Below are 20,277 nucleotides of genomic sequence, written 5' to 3' on the forward strand. Positions count from 1 at the left end.
ACGGAACAGAGGTGAAGTCCCAGTGTAAATCTACATATTTATGAGTGTTGAAATTATGGCTACATGTCCGCACATGTCGTCCAATGCTACTTCCGTTTCCGTTTCCGCTTTCGTACCGACATGAGAAAACTTTTAGCATTTCTTTTATTTCTCTTTGGCTATGCCTTTCTGGGCCTGCTTTGTGCACGCTCCTCAATGAAATTATTTCAAATAAAAAACAATTTTCTTTTTTTTCTTCCTCTATTTTATTTTAGTTGTGCCAAAGCTTGTGCTTACAGCCACCAAACAAAATGTTAGTGCAGATTGTATTTGCTTTAAAAAGTGCTTTATTTGTATTGAGTTGAGTGCGGCCAATTAATTTTGCTCACACATTTTAATTGGTCTTCATTAATTGTATTTATGCCTTCTTTATTATTTATAGAACTCGTCTGCTATCTGAATTACTCATTAGTCTAGCTTAAAATGTTTTTAATTTCCACCCGAATAATTGTTGTTAATGAGCTTTTATCAAAATTTGAAACTCATTTAAAGCCATCACTTTTAGTTTGTGTTTGCAAAGAATTTGCAGAAGCGCCAAGAAATTTCGTCTATTTTATACTTTGGCCACAAGAATTTGCCAGTTGAAGCAGCTTTCAGCCTCAACTTGATGTCTAAGACAACTATTTGAAGTTTGTGCGTGTGTGTGTGTGTGAGGAGTAAGTGGATTAAGTATACCAATCATTTTTGCTGGGTGTGTCTGAAATTCTGGAGCACAATCTAGATGAAATGCCAGTGTGCTTAGAGCATTGTTGTTTCTATAAGTATGTATTTGTATTAGCCGTAAGGGTTACATGAACTTTGCTTTGGAAACAACAACTACAACAACAACTACAACTGGAATAATGCGCACAAAAACAAAACAAAGAGAAGCGCAAAGAATTTACAGTTGACATTTTTGAGCACAAACACACGCACACATGCAGAGGCTTTTGTTGTGTAGAGTGTGTGTATTTGTAATTGTCGTTGTTGTTGTTGTTGCTGTTGTTGGCAGCCACTACAATTATTATTGTACAGAGCCAAAGCACATAGATTCTGATGGCGTGTTGAAATGGAGCCCATGCTAAAAGGGTTGCCACAGCATTTGGCCATAATAAGCATCACAGTGAGTGCAAGAAATGCTCGACACATGCGATGCCGTGTTCCAGTTTGCGGCAACGCCTTTTTGTCGCACTGTTGTTGTGTGTGTGTGTGTTTGTGTGTTGTGACATTTCAAACGTCAAAAGCTGAAATGAAAACCATTTGTCCTGTTGCTCTTCCCCTCCTGTTTTTTTTAGTTTTTTTTTTCCTTTGCTGTCATGCTTTTACCCAGTTACTTACGTTTAGCTGGCGGCATAATCCTTTTGGTCACTTTTCATTTGCTGATTTTATGAGCGCAATTATATTATGAAGTTAAAGCCCGTAATTTGCACGTTAATTGTGAATGCGTGCCTTAAACGCATTTGTTGTGCATTTTTAAGTAATAAAATAATTAAATTATTATTTATTGTTTACGAACATGCAGACAGCTAGCTAGCGAAAGAGCGTTGCCTCCTCATTGTCGCGCCAAATGTTTGTGCCCAATATAATGATGATTTGTTGGGCGTAGCCATGCGGACATATGTTGAACTATGACCTTACTCCTACAGCAATAAATTCCGACACCATTTGCGTTTCTTCTTTTTGGCTTGCTATCAAGACACGTCTGAGCAAATACATATATAGTATACGTAGTAGTAGTTGGCTATCAACATAAAATAAGTAAGAAAGCTGCAGTCGAGTTTGCTCGAATGTGAGATACCCGCTACCCATTTTGAATTCAAATTAAAGAGTGCGGATTAATTTTAAAATATACAAAGTGAATATACCAAAAGCTATATTTGGTATGTTGATATTCAAAATATACCACATAGAGTGCAAAATATAACAGATTATATACTTTAGAAGGTCGGAGATGCCTATTTCTGTCTGTAAAATAAGTATCCTGCAGGCACAAAGTGATAATACCCTTTTATCCTATGGGTAGCGGGTATAAATACTACATGCGCTTGCACTTAGAATACACTTTCGAATGAATATCTTATATTGCATATCTATAATTCATATAGATAGATAGATAGATAGATAGATATAGACATATATGTAGATAGATTCGAGAATTCAGTTCCATTTGCGGAAATGTGAAGGACAAAGCCATAATTTCTCATTTCGCACAAGTATTTATATGAACTTGGCACAGAGCGAGAGACAGAGAGAGTTCAGCTTTCTCTTTTTGTGGTTTTTTCTTGTGGTCGCTTGGATTGAACTGTTTTATGGCATTGTCAGTTCATCTATTGTAGAGTCGCAACGCAACGCAGTTATCTAAAAAGATAGTTTTATGCCTGAGTTATTGGTGCATAGTTTCTCTGCTTTTTCCACTGACTGTTGGGAAAGATTTATGCGGGCAACATGCGGGTAGCGTTCTACTATACTTATTTTTTCAAAATATTGCACCCAAAAGAATGTATTAAATTATTATTTTGCTGCGTGACTAAAGCAGCAATAAGCTAGAGCTTTTTTGCGAGCAAATTTATTTATTCAGCCAGCGCAATTTCGATTTAAAGTGAGCTTTTGTGATGCACACAGAGCACACAGAGTATAAACATAAATTGCATTTGGATAATACCATTGAGACACAGAGAACTGAAATCAATCTAACAAAGATAATTCTATTAGAATTAAAACAAATGTTTCACATTTTCATTGTTTTAACTATAATTTATATGGAGATCGCACTATTAATAAAATCGAAAATACATAGCATTAGCATTTAAATCATTCTACAAAGCTCCATTAGCATCTCGCTCGATATTTTCAACTATGTTATAATTGAAATTTAGTCTACAATATTGAATATACTCCGGACTAAAAATCATTAGTTTGCATTTCAAAATCAAATATTAATTAGAAAACTTTGGGAAAACAGCACTTCAATAAATTTGAATACAGTACAAATATTAATCTTGTTGGAAGCCTAAAAAAGACATGTGATAGCATTTAAATCGGTCTAAAAGACAAAATTATATTGGAGATAGAATAGATAGCTTTAGTTTAAATAACGAAAAATCATTTAAAAATCAAATATAAATTTGAAAAACAGACTAAAGCTTTTAACAGTTAAACACATTTTAATACAAAGGTATTATTAAATAAATTCCTTTAACATAACCTTGGTGGGAGGCTCGAAAAGACATTTGAGTAAATCCTCTTTGGGTATTTAAAGTGTTTAAGTTCGTCGACAACATAATTGTGGATATTAGTTTAAGAGGCTTATAAATATTTTGTCAGTCCTTTTGTGGTTGATCAATAAGAAATATTGATAGATGGCCGTCAAGTTTGAAATTGATGTAGAATTTACAGAGTTAAGCCATTAAAGCCGCTTGCCTAATGACCTCTAGCTTTAAACATTATGTATACGCCACGTTTGTTAATAAATTACCCAAATTATAGACACAGGCACAAAAGAGTGACGGGTTTCGCTTGAGTTGCGTAACAAGCTCCAAAAAAGACCAAGGAAACTGAAAAACAAAACAAAAATAACTACGCAAAAACAAAAAAAAAAAAATGAAAAACGAAACTAAAGAAGAGGTCTAACAACGTAAAATTTTCCAACATGGCAACAGCTGAGGCGTCGAATGGACGACGGGTCGAATGAGTGGCTCACTGTTTGTTGTTTGTGTTGTTGTGTTGTTGTGTTGTTGTTTTGTGAGTGGCAGGCACAGCGACTGCCAACTGTCGACTGTCGACTGCCGGTTGTCGAGCATTGAGTGCCGCCTGCCGACGAAGGCATCTTAATAAATTTGGAACGCAACACTTTGGCGTTATTAATACTTCAGTGAATGGGTCGAAAATGGCGAGGCACAGCACGCAGCACCTAAAAACCGCTAACCAAAGAGACGGGTACAAAAACGTAGACGGTGCTTAATTACACGCTCTACCCGTCGCCAGGGGGCGTGTATGTGCGTGCGTGATAGCCGGGAGAGAGCGCTCCAAAGCAAAGGAGAGAAAGAACGGAACGGACTCCGCATAGCCGAATTTTCAGCGCAACATTAATTTAGCCAAGCACACACACACACACATACACACACACCCACACACACACACACACACACACACACACAATTGAAGCGATTTCAAAGTTGACATGACGCAAAAACTCGTAGTTTTAAAGCGAATGTTGGCATTGTTTTTGCCGTTGACATTTGCCTATTAAATTCGATTACGCAATTCATTTGCATAGCGGAAGAGGCAAAGCAGAATTGTGTGGCACATGTCAAGATGTTAGGTAACTATGCTTAATTAAACAAATTCCTTAAGTCGTCTCATTTTGAATGCGTTGTGCGGTTCAAATGCCAGTCAAGCCAGCCTTTTCTATTGGCCAATTTGGCAGAAGCAAATTCTTGGACCCGTTTGGAAAAAGGGGCGCAGTGTTTTGCCTAATGATGTCTATGCTCAAGTCGTGCATAATGGGCCTCGATGCCTCGAAATTTCCCACACCAAACTCGTGTGTATTGTCACTGCCTGTCAACGCAATAATCCAACCAATTCCAATTCCAGACATGTTAAGTCATTTCGTGGCAAACACACACTCACCTCCTTTGCTGTCACAGTTGCGAGAGAGAGATAGAAAGCGAGAGTTGAGTTCTTTGCGGCATTAGTTGACATTAATACGTACGCATTTGAATTTGCGTACATTAATTGAGATTTGTTTTTCGCTTTATTTCAACTGCGTTTCAATGTCAATTTGCGAGTTTACTGCTCTTCGTATGCCTCAGCAATCTCTTGCAAGTCATCGTCGCAGTCATGCTCATAGCTGATGCCGCGAAATTCACAGAATATTTTATAGATTAACAGTTCCTTCTTCTGATAGTAATCATCGTCACGACGATCGAGATTATCCACCTCCTGCTTGAGGATCAACAGTTGTTCTCGCATACGCATCATCTCGTCGTCACAGTGGAAATTATCTTCTTCCGGATATGGTTGAAGTGTCAGCAGCGAAAGCATACACGACAAGTTCAGCTAAAAATTCCAGAGCTAAGCATTAGTTGTGTGTGGGCTCAATTGCGCGTTTCCTGTCTTTATTGCTTGCTCATTACTCACCTCCTTGTCCAGCGGCAACACGCTGGTCAATATGTTCTCATCGTGAGCGTTCTCCACGGCATATTCGATATCCATTTCACATTCAGGGAAGTCACTCAATCGACTGCCAATTGGCGACTGTTGCTGCTTGCCACAGGCATCTCATATTTTATTGCCCTGTTTATGTTTACATTATGCCAGTGAGTGCTGATGAGTGTATGCATGAGTACTTTGTGTGTGTAAGTGAATGTGTGTTGCACTTACGATTATATAAGGTCTTTAGCTGAGTATTTTGTTTTTTTTTTTCATTTTCATTTCCATTAGTCGATTTCGTTTCGCATTTGCATTTGCATTTGCGTTTTTGCCATCAACATCATCGTCATCGTATTTTGGCAACTTTCATTAAAATTGTAATACTCGCTAGATGTTTGACAAGTTACAATATTAATTTTTAAAATATACACGAAAAAATCATTCTAAAATGAAGATTTAAATCATTAATCACGATTATAAGATGTTAAAATTCAACGAAGATGATTTTTTCTTAATAAAGATTTGCAATCTTCTTTTCATCCAAGATTTTTATCTTAAAAATAGATTGTTTTAATCTTAAAAGGCAAATTTAGTTTACAGATCTTGATTTCCGATTTCCAATCTAGATTTTTTCTCTGTGTATTTATTTTACTCAAATCTTATAACAGACAAATATCTAGTTTATTATATTTGAAAATGTTTTGATTTGCTTTTTCCTTAGGTTACTCTAAATAGAAATACATAAAATTGCGATTGAATCATAAATTTGTATTGAGAAATACTAAATTTTTCGATTACATAGTTGACACATTTATAAATACTCTACATTAAAGTAAAAATCAAATTTTCGGGAACTTAAAATTAATTTAATTTCAATATTTATAAATTTACTGTATTAAATTTCAACTAAACGATTTCGGAAATAAATCCTTAATATGAATTTTAGAACAAGAGTTTGACAGAAATCGCCAATATTGAAAGAAGCTATTTAAATTTATTTCTTTATTGATTTTAATTAATTTTTAGATTAAAATTACGAAATTAATATATAATAATGAATAATTTTTTGATTGAAAAATTCAAATTCATTCATAACTCCTTACTGATATTTACTTTTTTATTTTTAATGCTGATTAGAATAAATTAAGATGTAATAAATGAAAAATTATTTTTTCTGCAATAAAATTACTCAACCTAATTGATGAGTACAGGGTAGAAACCCACGAGGGGAAGTGAATAAAGTCAAATCTAATTTATAGTGGATAGATCGTATGACAAGAATGAAAAGAAATTTAAGCACGGAGCAGTAAACATTGAACGAAGAGTGGAAAATAAAATGAGAGAAGAAGAGTAGCGAACTTGACATAAATGCCAAGTTGGAGCAGTAAAAAGTAAATAAAATTGACACCCACACAAAGGGAGAGAGAAATATAAACCGAAATAGTGTAAACAAACAAGAAGCGACGCTTAGACGAATAAACATTGCATGAGGATGAGGTGACCGCAGACAAGCCAAGGCAAAGCAAATGCACAAAGTTAGAGAAAGATAAAGGGGGGAGAAAGACAGAAAGGAGGAAGCATGAGATGTGGTGCGTTGCGGTTAGCTAAAGTGGAACTGCTGCTTGGCTGCCTGGCTGCAAGACTAAAAAATGCTCGTGCTCGCATTTTTTATGAATTTTACATTTTGTTTATATGTATTTTTATGGAGATTATGCCGAGAATGGCAGCGATATGCGCGCTAAGTGTATGTAAAAGCGAGAAAGACCCACAGCGAGACAAGGATGGAGTTTTCGACTATAAATATGTGAGTGTGTGCTTCTGTGTATAAGTGTGGAAGTGTGTTTGTGTGCAAGTTGCACGTGCAGCACAGGTTGCAGGAAAAGGTGGCGTCAAATATGCAGTGTAATAAAATTTAAGTGCCGGATATTGAAAAGCTCGTGCTGATTCCCCTGGTTAATGTTAGTAAATAAAAAAAAAAAATGGCGAATATAAAAAATATTCGAATATATATAGAAAATGTACGGTAAATTCAATTTGACGATGTTTGCTTTACCCACATTCACCTTCACTGCTTCGCTTTAACTTTGCCAGCAAATATTTCTATTGCGCTTTAGAGTGCGAGCTGATTGATAAACTGCTATCAAAGATGGCAAAAAAAATATCTAAAGCACAGTCAAGCTTTCATAGATTTTTCAATTATTTCATTTTTATTTCGCTATCTCTCGCGTTGCAATCAATTGAACGATTGAACGATTGAAATGTATAGCTTTGCAGCTCTGTGGCAAATGATCCCTTGTGTCAGTGAATAAAAAAATCTGAGTGCTTGCGTTTCTATCCACAATTACACAAAAGACATTTCTTTTGACTGCGTTCTTGAACTCTTTTGCCAATTAAAAAACGACAGCATGATGTGCTTTATTTATTTACTTTTTTAACCCTACAAATTGTAATATTTGTATACCCGCTACCCATAGGGTAGAAGGGTATTATAACTTTGTGCCGGCAAGAAATGTATGTAACAGGTAGAAGGAGGCATCGCTGACCCTATAAAGTATATATATTCTTAATCAGCGTCAACAGCCGAGACGATCTAGCCATGTCCGTCTGTCCGTCTGTGCGTATGAACACCTAGATCTCAGAGACTATAAGAGATAGAGCTATAATTTTTCGACAGCATTTGTTATGTTTGCACGCAGATGAAGTTTGTTTCAAATTTTTGCCACGCCCACTTCCGCCCCCGCAAATCAATAAAATCGAATAACAAGCGTAATTTTCAAACTACAGCTGCGAATATACAATAATAACTATAGTATTTATAATATCTGAAAGTTTGATTGCGATCAGATAAAAATTGTGGAAATTATTAAAGAAATACTTTTGTATGGGCAACAACGCCTACTTACTAAGGGTCTTAGTAGCTTTGGCCGAAAATCTGGTATATTGTGCCGTCTATGGTATATTTTGTATGTGGTACTATATCGATATAACTAATATACAGTTTGGTATATTTTTAGTGTATCTATATTTTTGGTATATTTTGAAAAAAATACCGCAATATTTTGTTTTTATTCAAAATTGGTAGCGGGTATCTCACAGTCGAGCACACTCGTCTGTAACTTTCTTACTTGTTTGTTTTAAAATAGTATTATTTATCTGCAACAGGTTCAAAGGCAAGCGTCAAATTTTGTGATAATTAATTGATTCAATTTAATCAGCCATGAAAACGATTTTCACATGAGTATCCGTGTCTCATCGCAGGAGTTCTAAATTCATTAAATATTTGGTTTTGTCGCAAATAACAGAATGGTATTTGAGCAGCAAATTCGACGACTCGCAGGAATCACACATCAAATCGCTAAGCGATGTCACCATAAAGCGGCGGTTGCAAATAAATTTAATTAAGCAATCAATGTCTTAATTAAAACAGCAAGTGCTCGCTTCAGTTCTCTTCTCCCCCTCATTTAGGGTGACGGCAAAGGCGACGTATCAGATGCCAGAGCATGAGTAATGAAATTTGGTGTTGTCATGTAAATAAGGCAGATGCCCGCGCGACTCTCGGTTAATATAGACCTACACACACACAGCTGCACACACACTATGCTAAATGAGTGTGCGTGTGTGGGTGTGTGTGAAAGTATTTACAGTCAAGGGTGACAACGCACAGACGTTGTAGGCGTCCTCAGCTTGGTCGTCGTCGTCGTCGACGTTGTTAGCGCATATCGAAAATGAAGGAAATGAAATAAATCAAGACTCATTAAACCGCAGAAGGAGCAGGGAAAACCACAACACGGCAGCTGCCACGGCAATCTGTCTGTGTGCTCTTATGTAGGTGTGTGTGTGTGTCTGTGTGTGAGCGGCAGCTGTGTGTGAGTGCGTTTAGGTTATGTCAGCGCGCGCCAAAGCAAAGTTGACAGTTGTTGTCAACTTAATCATCGTCAACACACACACATATACATGCAGAGACATCCACACACATTCTCACACACACATGCTTAGATTACTTATGCATTGACAAATACTTATCTACCGTATAGCGTCAACTTGAACTTAATTTCTTGCGATAACGATAACTCGACATATTGCCAGCTCATTATGCGACTTCCCTTAACTCGCTCGCTGTCTTTCTCTATCTCTCTCTCTCTCTCTCTCTCTCTATCTCGTTCTCTACCTCTCTTTCTGTCGGGATGTATACACAGTCCATATAGCATCTATATATCTATTATGACAACGCTATTTTGGCGGCAATTTCCTTGTGCTCGGCGCCTTTTGTCATTGCCGCTGCTGTTGCTGCTACTTCTGCTTAATAATAGCAAATTACACAAGTAATTAGTCACGCATTTAATTATTATTTATGGCCCTCTCTCACTCGCATTGTGCAAATGAGCATGTGTGTGTGTTGAAGTTTTTCTATTGTACTTTGAATGCCATTTTCCCCACTTGTAATTATCCACTTGAATGCCTGAATAAAATATGCATGTGACAAAGAATAAATGTTAATCTGTTTTGGCATATAAGAATGTCACTTTGATATTTGTGTTGTGTGGCCTTCAAGTCTTTGCATCTATTTTAGTTTTTATTGGACGGAGATTTTCGTAGAGATTCTGCATCTAATTAAACGTGATTTAAGATTGCTTTTGCAGACAAATTTGCATAGAAAATTTAATACTGTAGTTCTATTAGGAATAAAGAAATATCTATTTTTTAACTTTAAGACTTATATTAAAAATATTTGCATGTTAAACATTTTATTATTGCATTCGAAATTATGGAAGTAGTTATATCAAGAACTAAATATCAGAATCGATTTAGTGTTGCATTTAAATGTTGAGGTTTCTTTAAATATTGCATGCAATTTGTATTAAAATTAATCACAGAAAAGTGTTGCATATAAATCAAACTAACAGAGAAATATTCGTATTGCGCCAGAAATCCGAGAAGTAAAAACGTTTCTGACCTCTTTATTGATTTCGTATTGTGGCAAGCTACGAGCATTTCCCAAATTTGAATATTGCCGAGTCAGGCGAATGTTTTGAATAGTAGAATTCATGTCATGTTTGAAACGACTAACCAATTAATTATTTGTGCTCATATTTCTTGACAAATTGATGTATGCTTGCGAGCAGGCAGCTGTTGCCAATTAGGTTAAAGTTCGCTTCTTGGGGGGACGGGGTCGCTTGCTGACCAAATTATTTGGGGGGGCTCACGTAGTTAAGCAAAAACTTTCATCGATTAAAAAGTTTTGCGTTCAAAGTATTATCAGCTCTTTGTTATATTCTTTGTGTTGAGTTTCTGGGACCCAGCAAAAGCAAAAAAAAAACAACTTGTGGCGACAGCTGCATAAAGTTTTCAAAAACATATTAGATTATTTGTTTGCTGCATAATAATTGGGAAAAACAGTGCGAAAATTGAAATGCCAGTTCGCATGTGGCCAACAACCCAATCATCGCACTGCGTCGACAAAAAAAAAACAGCACAGAACTGATAAAGAAAACCAATTCTCAGTGACGATTGCCAATGGCAGGCATCAGGAATGCGAAAAGCAGGCTGAGAACGACAGAGAGACTCGAGACTCAGTTGTCGGTTGATTGCATGGCAATGATTTCTTGTAAGCTGTTTATTGGGGCGTGATGTAATTAGCATAACCAAAAAGAAAGAGAGAGAGAGAGGGAGAAAGAGCAAGAATATAGTATTACAGAAAAGAAAATAAAGAAGACACCGAAACAAAATGAGACAGAGAAGCTCGTCGAGCGTTGCTTCAAGATTAGACGCAATTTGCTTAATGCTAAAACTTTTAATCACTCATACGCTCCGTGGAACCCGCAATGAACAAAAACTGTACGAAACAGTGATGACGGCAAAGGCAGGCAACCGTCTAAGTTAAATATATAGTAAACAAAGTGACTTGCGAAATGAAATAAGTGTAAATACGACCAGCATAAGAAAGAGCCAAAGAAAAAAAACAAACCAACAGCAGCGACAACAAATTCAACAGCACTAATACAGAGACGCTGCTTGAAATGCGCACTCAAATATGTATATATGCGCATCTGATTAAACATGAGTGTGTGTTGATGGCCGTACGTGTGTATGAGTGCGCCAGTGTGTGTGTGTGTGTGTGATGGTTGGTAATCCCCCAAAGCGCAGCTTCTTTCGAGCGACGGCGGACAGAATGTTCTGCTTCGCCTTAATCTTAAGTTTAATTTCTGCTTTGACTTTTGCATCGCAAACTCTCACACACAGAGAGAAAGTCAGCACATACACACATGCGTAAGCGTGCACACACCAAAATTCAACTTTTAATGCATATTTTCTTAATATACTTTTATATCTTCTCTTTAACCAAATTAACAAAGGGGTATTTAAAACTTTGGCAAGCGTTTGTAGCAAATAAAGTGAGAGCTAATTTTTCTACATACTACATTTGAGCACACAAAGTTTGAGCAGGAAACTAAACACATTTTGACAGTAATTAAAAAAAAATTTATTTGTTAGTACCGTTGCGTATACGTACTTTTGTTGCTTACTATTTTAAATCAGTTGCGTATACGTATTTTATATGTAAACGAATTCTAATAAACTTTTAAACAACTCCTAAAACCAGGAATTTAAAAAAAAATTCATCTCAATTATATATTTTTATTAATTTTTTTTTGTTACAATTCACGCAGGCGCGCACTCACGCCTATGGTTGTTAACTCCCATTGGTTGGTGGGTTTTGAGCTGAGCTGGTTTTGGTTTTGGTTTTGCTTTGCTCAACTTAGCCCAAGCACTGAGCTCTGGTTTTGTTGGGTTTCTGGTTTGGTTTCGCTGGTTAGTCTGGTTGGTTTGCTTGGCTGCCTGGCTGCCTCTCATAACACATTAGTGAAAGTGAAAGCCTCCATAATGACTGCTCCCAGTTGATTTTAATTTGCTGTGCGTGTCTGTGTCACACTGTGCGCTCTTATGCCCATAAATTTATATTAGTTAGTCCAGGCAACAGCGTCAACAGCCTCAGCAGGAACAGCAACAGCAACAGCAGCAGCAGCAGCAGCAAAGTCCATGACATCGAGATGCAGATGCAAATGACGATGGAGGAGATGATATTATGTTAGACGGTAGATGACGATGGCTTTGACGATGAGCCCGCATTGCTTATTTGCTCATATATGCTCGTAAAGATTGTTAAATATTTCAGAACTGCCTTTACGCTTAGACACTTATTCAGCTTTGCTCAAAATTATGCGAGAAAACTGGAGCAAATTGATTGTAGCATTAGGCTGCTTGTTAAGGAAAGACAGACAAATTTTTTGAGGCCATTAAATGAGTGTGTGTTCGTTTACACATACACAAGAAAGCTGTCTCAGCAGTTGAACGTGTCTAACAAGGCATGTCATAATTTGTCGCTTAAACTGTGAGAAAATCGAAATGTCATATTAAATTTCAAATTATTGATGAAAGGCAAAAAAAAAACTCGAATTTAAACATAATATTTATTGAGCTTTCAATGATCACTTTATGATTTTGGATAAACTATCTTAGTATTAAATTAAACAGTTTGACAATTTGCAATTTAAATGGTCCACAAATGTACTGCAAATACTTAAATTGTTCAAGTGGAATTAAAGAAATATATATAAATTTAAGAAACAGGTTTTCAGCTGTCGCTTGGCAATTTTTGGTCTCATGCTTTTCTTTGTTAGCATGTCTATTACATGTTGAGTTCGATGTCTATTAATTAAAATCCACTCGACTATTTTATTGAAGCGTAATAACAGTTTTTCAGTAGATGAAATTTGTTGTCGATTGCCATTGCCAAAAAGTTTCAATTTAATTTCATTAGCAATGCATGGCAGATATTTTTGCTTGTTTGGATTTTATGTGTATGTGTCTTGAGGGCTGTCCAAAATGAAATTTGATATAATCTGAGTACATTACAAAAGAAATAAATGGCAGCGCACTGGCAAAGGGCAAACATTGATTCAACTGGCCTCCTTCGCTTGTCGGATGGAAATCGAAGAAACCATTGAATGAAGCCGAGGATTGCAACTAAATCTAGCTGAGCTGGTTGGCTCAGATTTTGGACACATTTGAATTTCATTTGCAAGCTTACACATGGATGCATAAATATTTACGACTATTAGTCGAGGAGAGAATTTGAAACTTGAAAGTTTTTCGATCAGCTTTTCCAACGTATTTGCATATCGATGGCAATCGGATGCGGCATCTTTAGCTCCTAAAAAATACAATTAAAATAAACTTTACAAAACGTTTGCACTTTTTATGCATGCTTTTGGAAATGGTTTTAAATATTTTATGCTAAATCTATGTAAAAACATTTTTGCTGCACGAATTGAGTCAACAAAATGCAAATTAATTTGAGTCCAAGTTAGGAGGCGGCCCCCCACAAAAGCTGCCAAACTGGCTTGTAAATCAAGACAGACCCACAACAAGAACAAGGGCAAGGAAGTGTTTGCCTTTTGCACGTAGCCTATCATTATGAATAGCCCAAGAACTTCAACCATCCTCTCAGATGTCCCAAAACTTGAGCCATGTGTCTGTGTGTGTGTGTGCTTGTGTTATTTATTTATTATTTATGTAGCTCAACTAAACGTTTTGCCACAAAAATTATAGCATAATATGTCAAAAAGCAGAGAAAGGCCGTTTGCTTTAAATAATAACAGTTCAGCTTAGCTTTGCATCGCAACGAAATTTGTATACTCTAGTATTCTGTAGGCAATAACAATAAATCAATATTAATCTACTTATGAGAGCATAATAGATTACACAGAACTTCAGGTTTATATTTCAGGTTGTTAGGAAAATGTGTTATTAACCTGTTTGAGAATATAGAATTAGCTTTTCCTTTCAATATATTGGCGTATGGTTTTTAATCTCCACACATAAGATAATAGATTCTTTAATAATTAATACCTACGGGTATTTTTATTTTAAGTCTTCTATATATATAACATGTTCTTGCTGTCTCCGAAATTTACTTGAGTCTGTTGCATGCTGCATGTCTGAACTGAGTTGCTTAATTCTATTGATATTACGTATACGCGGCATGGCGCATGGTCATGCCAAGCACTCCTAAGCCGCAGCGAAAACTCTATAAATTCTAAAGCCGCTATTAGCTGCGACTTAGTAGCTATAGCGAGCCTCATAAATTCAGCGCTCAGCAGTAACAGCCAACAACAAAGTGGATTCTGTGCGGTTCTTCCTCTCTTTTTCTTGTTTTGTTGTATTTTGTTCAGTCGCTGTTATGAATTTAAATGTGATGAACGAGCGGCGGTTTATTTTTTTTTTATTCTTGTACGCGTCACAGTGGCTGTCCAGTTATGTTTTTGGCTGGCAAATTGCTATGCAATACACGAGACTCTTCACCTTAAATCATTTGCCGCATCATTTAAAGCATGAGCAACTAAATGGAATGTTGTGTGAGGACGAGAGAGAGAGAGAGAGAGAATAAGAGAGTGGCGAGAGTGTGGGGCAGAAGTTTTGTAGCAAAGTTGTTGCCTCAGCAACGCAACTGGCAGCAACTTTGGGGGCACGCATACTTTTTTGCTTTGTGCTTGCCGCTCGTAGTATTGGAAAAGTTTGTAGCCCGAGGCGAGTAGTTTTCAATGCGAGTTATGAAACCACTTAGCTGCCAGCTAACATAAGATCCCCAGATCTCCGGCACAGGGCAGCTGCACAGAGATACTGACTCGCTAAAAGTTCCAAGAGAGAGGGAGAGTGGAAGAAAATGTAAAAGAAAGTTATGCAAAAAGTCGAAAACTGGCTTTTAAATCATCGTCTGTCAGTGGCATAAGGAGCACAATTGCCCATATATACACTCAAGTGTAAACATCCACCTGGACGAAAAAAATTAAATAAAATAAAATCAAATTTATGCCTGTATATGTACGAGAGTATATAGATTGTATATTGACTTTGGCGCCAAATAATGGCTGGCAATTTGTAGAGCCTACTCGTTTTTTCTCTTGTGATACTTTGTGATGCAGACAATGAAATATACTTGGGCAAACACATGCTCCAAATTGCTGCACGTGTGTGCATGTCCATATGTGTGTGTTTGTGTGTGTAGGTGCGTGTGTGTGTGTGTATGTGTGTGTGTATGGTCCTAAGCACCATCATCAGTTACAAGTGTGAACAATAAATTGTCATCAGCTTTGCGCCGTAGACTTTGCTTCTACTTCTTCAATTTATGGCGGATTTTCAATTTGTATGCCCCGCGACCAATTCACACACTCACGATTACAAACGACGCGACTGTCGAATCGAAAGACCTTCCAGACTCAAATGCCACGTAGTCCATACACACACAGAGTCTTGTTGTCGCAGCTCGAGCTTTCAGCATCAGTTTGAGAGTCTGAGCTGCTTTTCATGCGGCAGCAACTTGACAACGCTCATAAGTATGCTACACAAAAAGCGTCGTGACCCCCTCGCCGAAATAAATAAAGAAAACAAAACGGATGTGAAGCAAAAAAAAAAAAAACACATCATGTGAAGTTTTCTTTTCGTTTTCGTTTTCATTTGCTGCCGATGCTGCTGCTGCTGCTGTTGTTGTTTGCTTTGTCGCTGACATTTATTGCGCACATTCGCTGCCATTGATTTTTTATGCGTTTTTGAAGTAGTTCAGTTGGCGACGCTCATAAGTAGGCAACGCTTTTCTTCAATTTTTCTGTTATTCGATTTTTTGTCAGTTTCTTCCTTTTTTTTACAGACAGTAAATATCATGTGTGTGCGTGTTTGCGTCGCATTAATGTTGTTGCTGCTGCTGTGAAGTATATTTTAATATGCTTGCCGGAAACTTAATAAAGTTTCATTGTTGTCGTTATTCTTGTTGTTGTTGTTGTTGTTATTATATTCTGCTCGCTCTTCGTTGCTGTTGTTGTTGTTTGCTAAGAGAAAACTTTCGACATTATTGACAGGCAATGGCATATGAGATTTATGGCAACACTATGAATTTTATATGACTTTTGAGTGTCGTTCAAAATTGCGTCCCACTACACTAAAGTTGAGTTTCATGTTGACAAATTAAGTGTTTAAAAAAGAGACAGCTAAATTTGAAGGTAGTGCTATCTAATTAATTTCTGTTAGTTGTGTTCCAATCATTTGTTATCAGTTCATAGCAGCTGCAAGATGAGACATGGCAGATGTTAATCGTTTGAATAAACAGTGTAATTGAATATGCATATATCCAGACGCGTTTCAACTCAAGCATAACATTGTTAAATGGATCAAAAGTTGTGCCTTGGCATCTCGTTCATGCAAAATGGATTTTTGCAGCTCGCTTAAAATATTAGAGAAGATGCGGAATTTTTGAAGCTAGCTAGAACTCTTGGGGTCCAGCATGCAGTCAAGTCAATGAACGCTGAAGATGCCATTAATCTTCGTGTTACATTCGAGCTGCAGTCAGAAGAAGAAGGGAGTGAAGGGGACACAGTTAGTCGTGTACGTGCAACGTGCTGTCGTGTAGAGCGACACTTGCAAACAGCCTGGGGGCCATGTTGCAGTTTGACTTGAGCTCTAGTTTTCAACACAGTCTCTTTTTGCAGCGAGCATTCGAAATATTATACGCCTATCTTAGACATCTTTTTGCACAGTCTATTTGTCTGTCGTTTTTAATGCCCTGGGGCTATTTGCTTGACCGGCGTACATTCTATGAACCGTTCCCTGGAATAGGCTTTTGGCTGTGGGGCTTAAAAACAGTTTGGCTATTTTGTATGACGACGATGATGATCCCGCCCATTTATACAAATATGCCCACGCTACAAGTGAGCAAAGAAGCTAGAACACATAGCATATAGTACAGCCTTGAAGGCCTTCGGGGGCCAAGCTTCCGTTTCCAAAAGACAGACAACAGGGGACGAGAGACGACGGAGCGACGCAATGGCAACGGCAACTAAGGAATATGCACAACAAGCCACAGACGCCTTTTGATATGCAAAATAAAATTGTGCACAACGATTTTAATAAATATTCCCCACACACCACCCAAGTGACGATGCGAGGACACGACTACGACAACGAGGACGACAAAAGCAACGACATCGACGTCGACGTCGACATCGGCGTCGAGCTGAGGATGAGCAGCTTATTGAATTTTTCAGAAGCCTTTTTCTTTTGACTGTGGCTGCTTCCAATAGTGAATTGTTTTGTTGTTATTTCTTCGCCTCTTGTTGTGGCTTAAATGCTTTAAGCCAAATGCTTTTAAAGTGATTAAGTTTTTCGAGTATAAAATACTTCTCTAAAAATAACCTTAAAAGGAGCTTGCATACATCTTGATTACTGTGCTAATTGCTTGGGCACACAAAAGCATCGAGGTGAAAATGCATCTTAAAATCATATGAGAATTTATTTTTATTAGCCTAGACGTTGAGTAATTTTTTAAAAACTAACGACAGGCTTATAATTTATTGCAATGGCTGAGTGGCCTTTCTAAACAATATGTCTTATTTATTTGTCCATTTTCCATATAAATTTCTTAAAGCAATATTGTTTTAAAGATGCATTCTTTAATTAGCTCTTCAAGCTCTTAAAATTTAGGTATTTGTCTTCAATGGCATTTCCTTTGTTGAGGCGAGTATTTGCACAGAGCATTGTGATTCTCACATTACATGACGATTGTGGGCGAATAATAAACAATTTTGCTGTATTGATATGTTGTCTGCGTCAACAAATCAAAAGTAAATCCGTAAAGCAGCTTTATGTTCCCACCTAACCGGCATATTATGAGCGCTAAGCCCACAATAAGTAGGCATTGACATTTACTTTTGTGTCGGCCAATCGTTGAATAAGTGCTGCCAAGGTCAATCAATGGCTTATTGAAACTCAGCTTTGGCAGCACTTGGCAGCACTTTTGCTGTTTTTATGTGCATTCAACAAACTTCGTGACATTACTTTGTTTCTCTTTACTTTATTTTATGATGCCCTTGTAGTTACTTCAGTGCTGTTAAATTAAAAATAAAATAAACAATATGCCAAGCCACATGAGAGCAAGGAATATGCAAAAGCGTAGAAACTTTATAGGCTCATCAGCCACAAACAAAAAAAACACAATATATATATATATAGCGGAAGACCTGGAGCATAACAAAAACACACTCGACAAAAAAACAAACAAAATAAATGTGAAGAATCAAAGAGGCCAACCATCAACCGCAGCACAACAGCAGCTAACCAAGCCAACCACGCAAACAGACATCGAAATCAGGCAGGCAGTCATCCAGTCAGCCAACCAACCAATCAGCTAACCAAGTCAACCAGTCATTAAGCTCCATGCCCTTCAATTCAACTGCCGGCGACCTCCACTCAACCAGCGATGACGTTATCAAGAGCGAGAAAAAAAAAGTCGATCGTTAAATCAAAAAGGCGCATTCGAGTGCCTGCAACATCATTAGTTGCAGTTCATACACACTCAAGCGCAAGTTATGATGCAGATAGACTTCTCTCCTTCCTCCATTTCTACTCTTCTTCCTTCACATCGCGAACGCGCATACTTTTTTTGTGTGAGGTGTCCAAATTAAATTTGCATCAGTTGCTCGACGAGCATCTAAATGATGCCAAAAAAAAATGTATGAATGTGTGGAACGTGTGTGTCTGTTGCATAAAGCCAAACAACAACAAGGAGTAACAACAACAACAAGTGCACTACTCGCTTTGGCGCGTTTGCATGTTGTAGTTTTATATCTTTTATTGCGCTCTGTGCTGCTCGTTTTATACCCTGTATTTAAAAGGCTTATGGTGGGTATGCTAGGGTATCATTGAAAATAAAAACTTGCGGAAAAATCATAGTCAGCTTTCTGAATTAAGTTACCAGCTAAAGGGTATAGAAAAGTCTCGCCTTCATGGCCATACATTTAAAGAGCAGCGCATCTCCTTTATACTCGTTACCCACTGGGTAGAAGGGTATTATAATTTTGTACCACCATAAAGTGTATATATGTAACAGACAGAAGGAAGCATCTCCGACCCTATAAAGTATATATATTCTTGATTAGCGTCAACAGCCAAGACTATCAAGCCATGTCCGTCTGGCAAAAACACCTATTTAACAAACAGGTATATTTTGTACTCTATGGTATATTTTGTGTGTAGTAATATATAAATACACCAAATTTAACGTTTGGTATATTTATAATAAATTTGTGGTTTATTAATTTGGTATATTTTAAAATGAATATCGTACTGTTTTGATATTATTCACAATAGGTAGCAGGTATCTCATAGTCGAGCACACTCGACTGATGCTTACTTGTTTTTTTGCGCCAACACATGTGAATGCGAATGTCTACCTTTGCCTTCCCCCGCGCTGCTTCCTGTGTGTGTGGGCACTTAAATAATTTAGATTTTTGTGTCTAACATGCACAAGTGCCACAACGGCCTAAAAGATTCAAGTGCAGCTGCAGCAGCAGCAACAGCAGCAGCAACTGCCAAAGTGAGTGACCCAGTTAGCAAAGGTGTAAAAGAGAAAGAGACAGCAGTAGAGATAGAGACAGAGAGAGAGAGAGAGAGAGAAAGAGAAAGCGCATGGAGCAACAGTAGCAAACGAGCTAAATTGAGAAGCAACCGCGTGCGCTGAGTTATAAGTGTCGTCAACCTGTGACTGTCACTACGATTGTGACTGCGACTGTTATTCTGGTCTAAACTGCCACATGGCTGACATTATGCGCTCATTAAAATGTCAAATAAATGCAAATGCAAATGCGAAAAAAAAAAAAAAAAAAAATGGAAGAAAAAATGCAAAATGCATTTTACTTTGGAATTCAAAGCGAGAGAAACTGGGAAAAGCAAAACATGAAGAATGGATGCGAAAGAATCTGTCTGTCAAGTGTTGCACTTAAAAATGGATAATACATGACAATATTTAAACCAAAGAGAATTTTTTGTGGCTTCCATGAGAAGTGCATACATATAGATGACATTAACATAGTATATGTACATACTCATATGAGTGATGGGTGTCTATAATTTATTCACGCAACAATGTGAACTTTGAACTTTGCTAAACGGTCAATGGGAGCTAAAGGTTATGCATTGAATAAATACAGACAACTTGTCGTGAAAATTTGAATGTGATGTCAATTGATTTAAATTTGGCTTACGAGATTTAAAAAATTTTGA

General features: G+C 37.2%; 2 protein-coding genes across 2 annotated transcripts in view; one reads left to right on the forward strand and one right to left on the reverse strand.

The window, feature by feature from the left end:
* Positions 1-20,277, forward strand: part of LOC132798629 (uncharacterized) — a 72,297-nt gene that overhangs the window by 38,249 nt on the left and 13,771 nt on the right. The gene's annotated exons all lie outside the window — the stretch shown is intronic.
* Positions 4,712-5,296, reverse strand: LOC132796123 (uncharacterized). Its single transcript, XM_060807176.1, has 2 exons — positions 5,158-5,296; positions 4,712-5,076 (listed from the first exon to the last, which is right to left on the reverse strand). Exons 1-2 carry the CDS (start codon positions 5,230-5,232, stop codon positions 4,807-4,809), a joined length of 345 nt encoding a protein of 114 aa, XP_060663159.1. The 5' UTR covers positions 5,233-5,296; the 3' UTR covers positions 4,712-4,806.

The sequence above is a fragment of the Drosophila nasuta genome, chromosome 2L, assembly GCF_023558535.2.
Source record: "Drosophila nasuta strain 15112-1781.00 chromosome 2L, ASM2355853v1, whole genome shotgun sequence".
Lineage (NCBI taxonomy): Eukaryota > Metazoa > Arthropoda > Insecta > Diptera > Drosophilidae > Drosophila > Drosophila nasuta.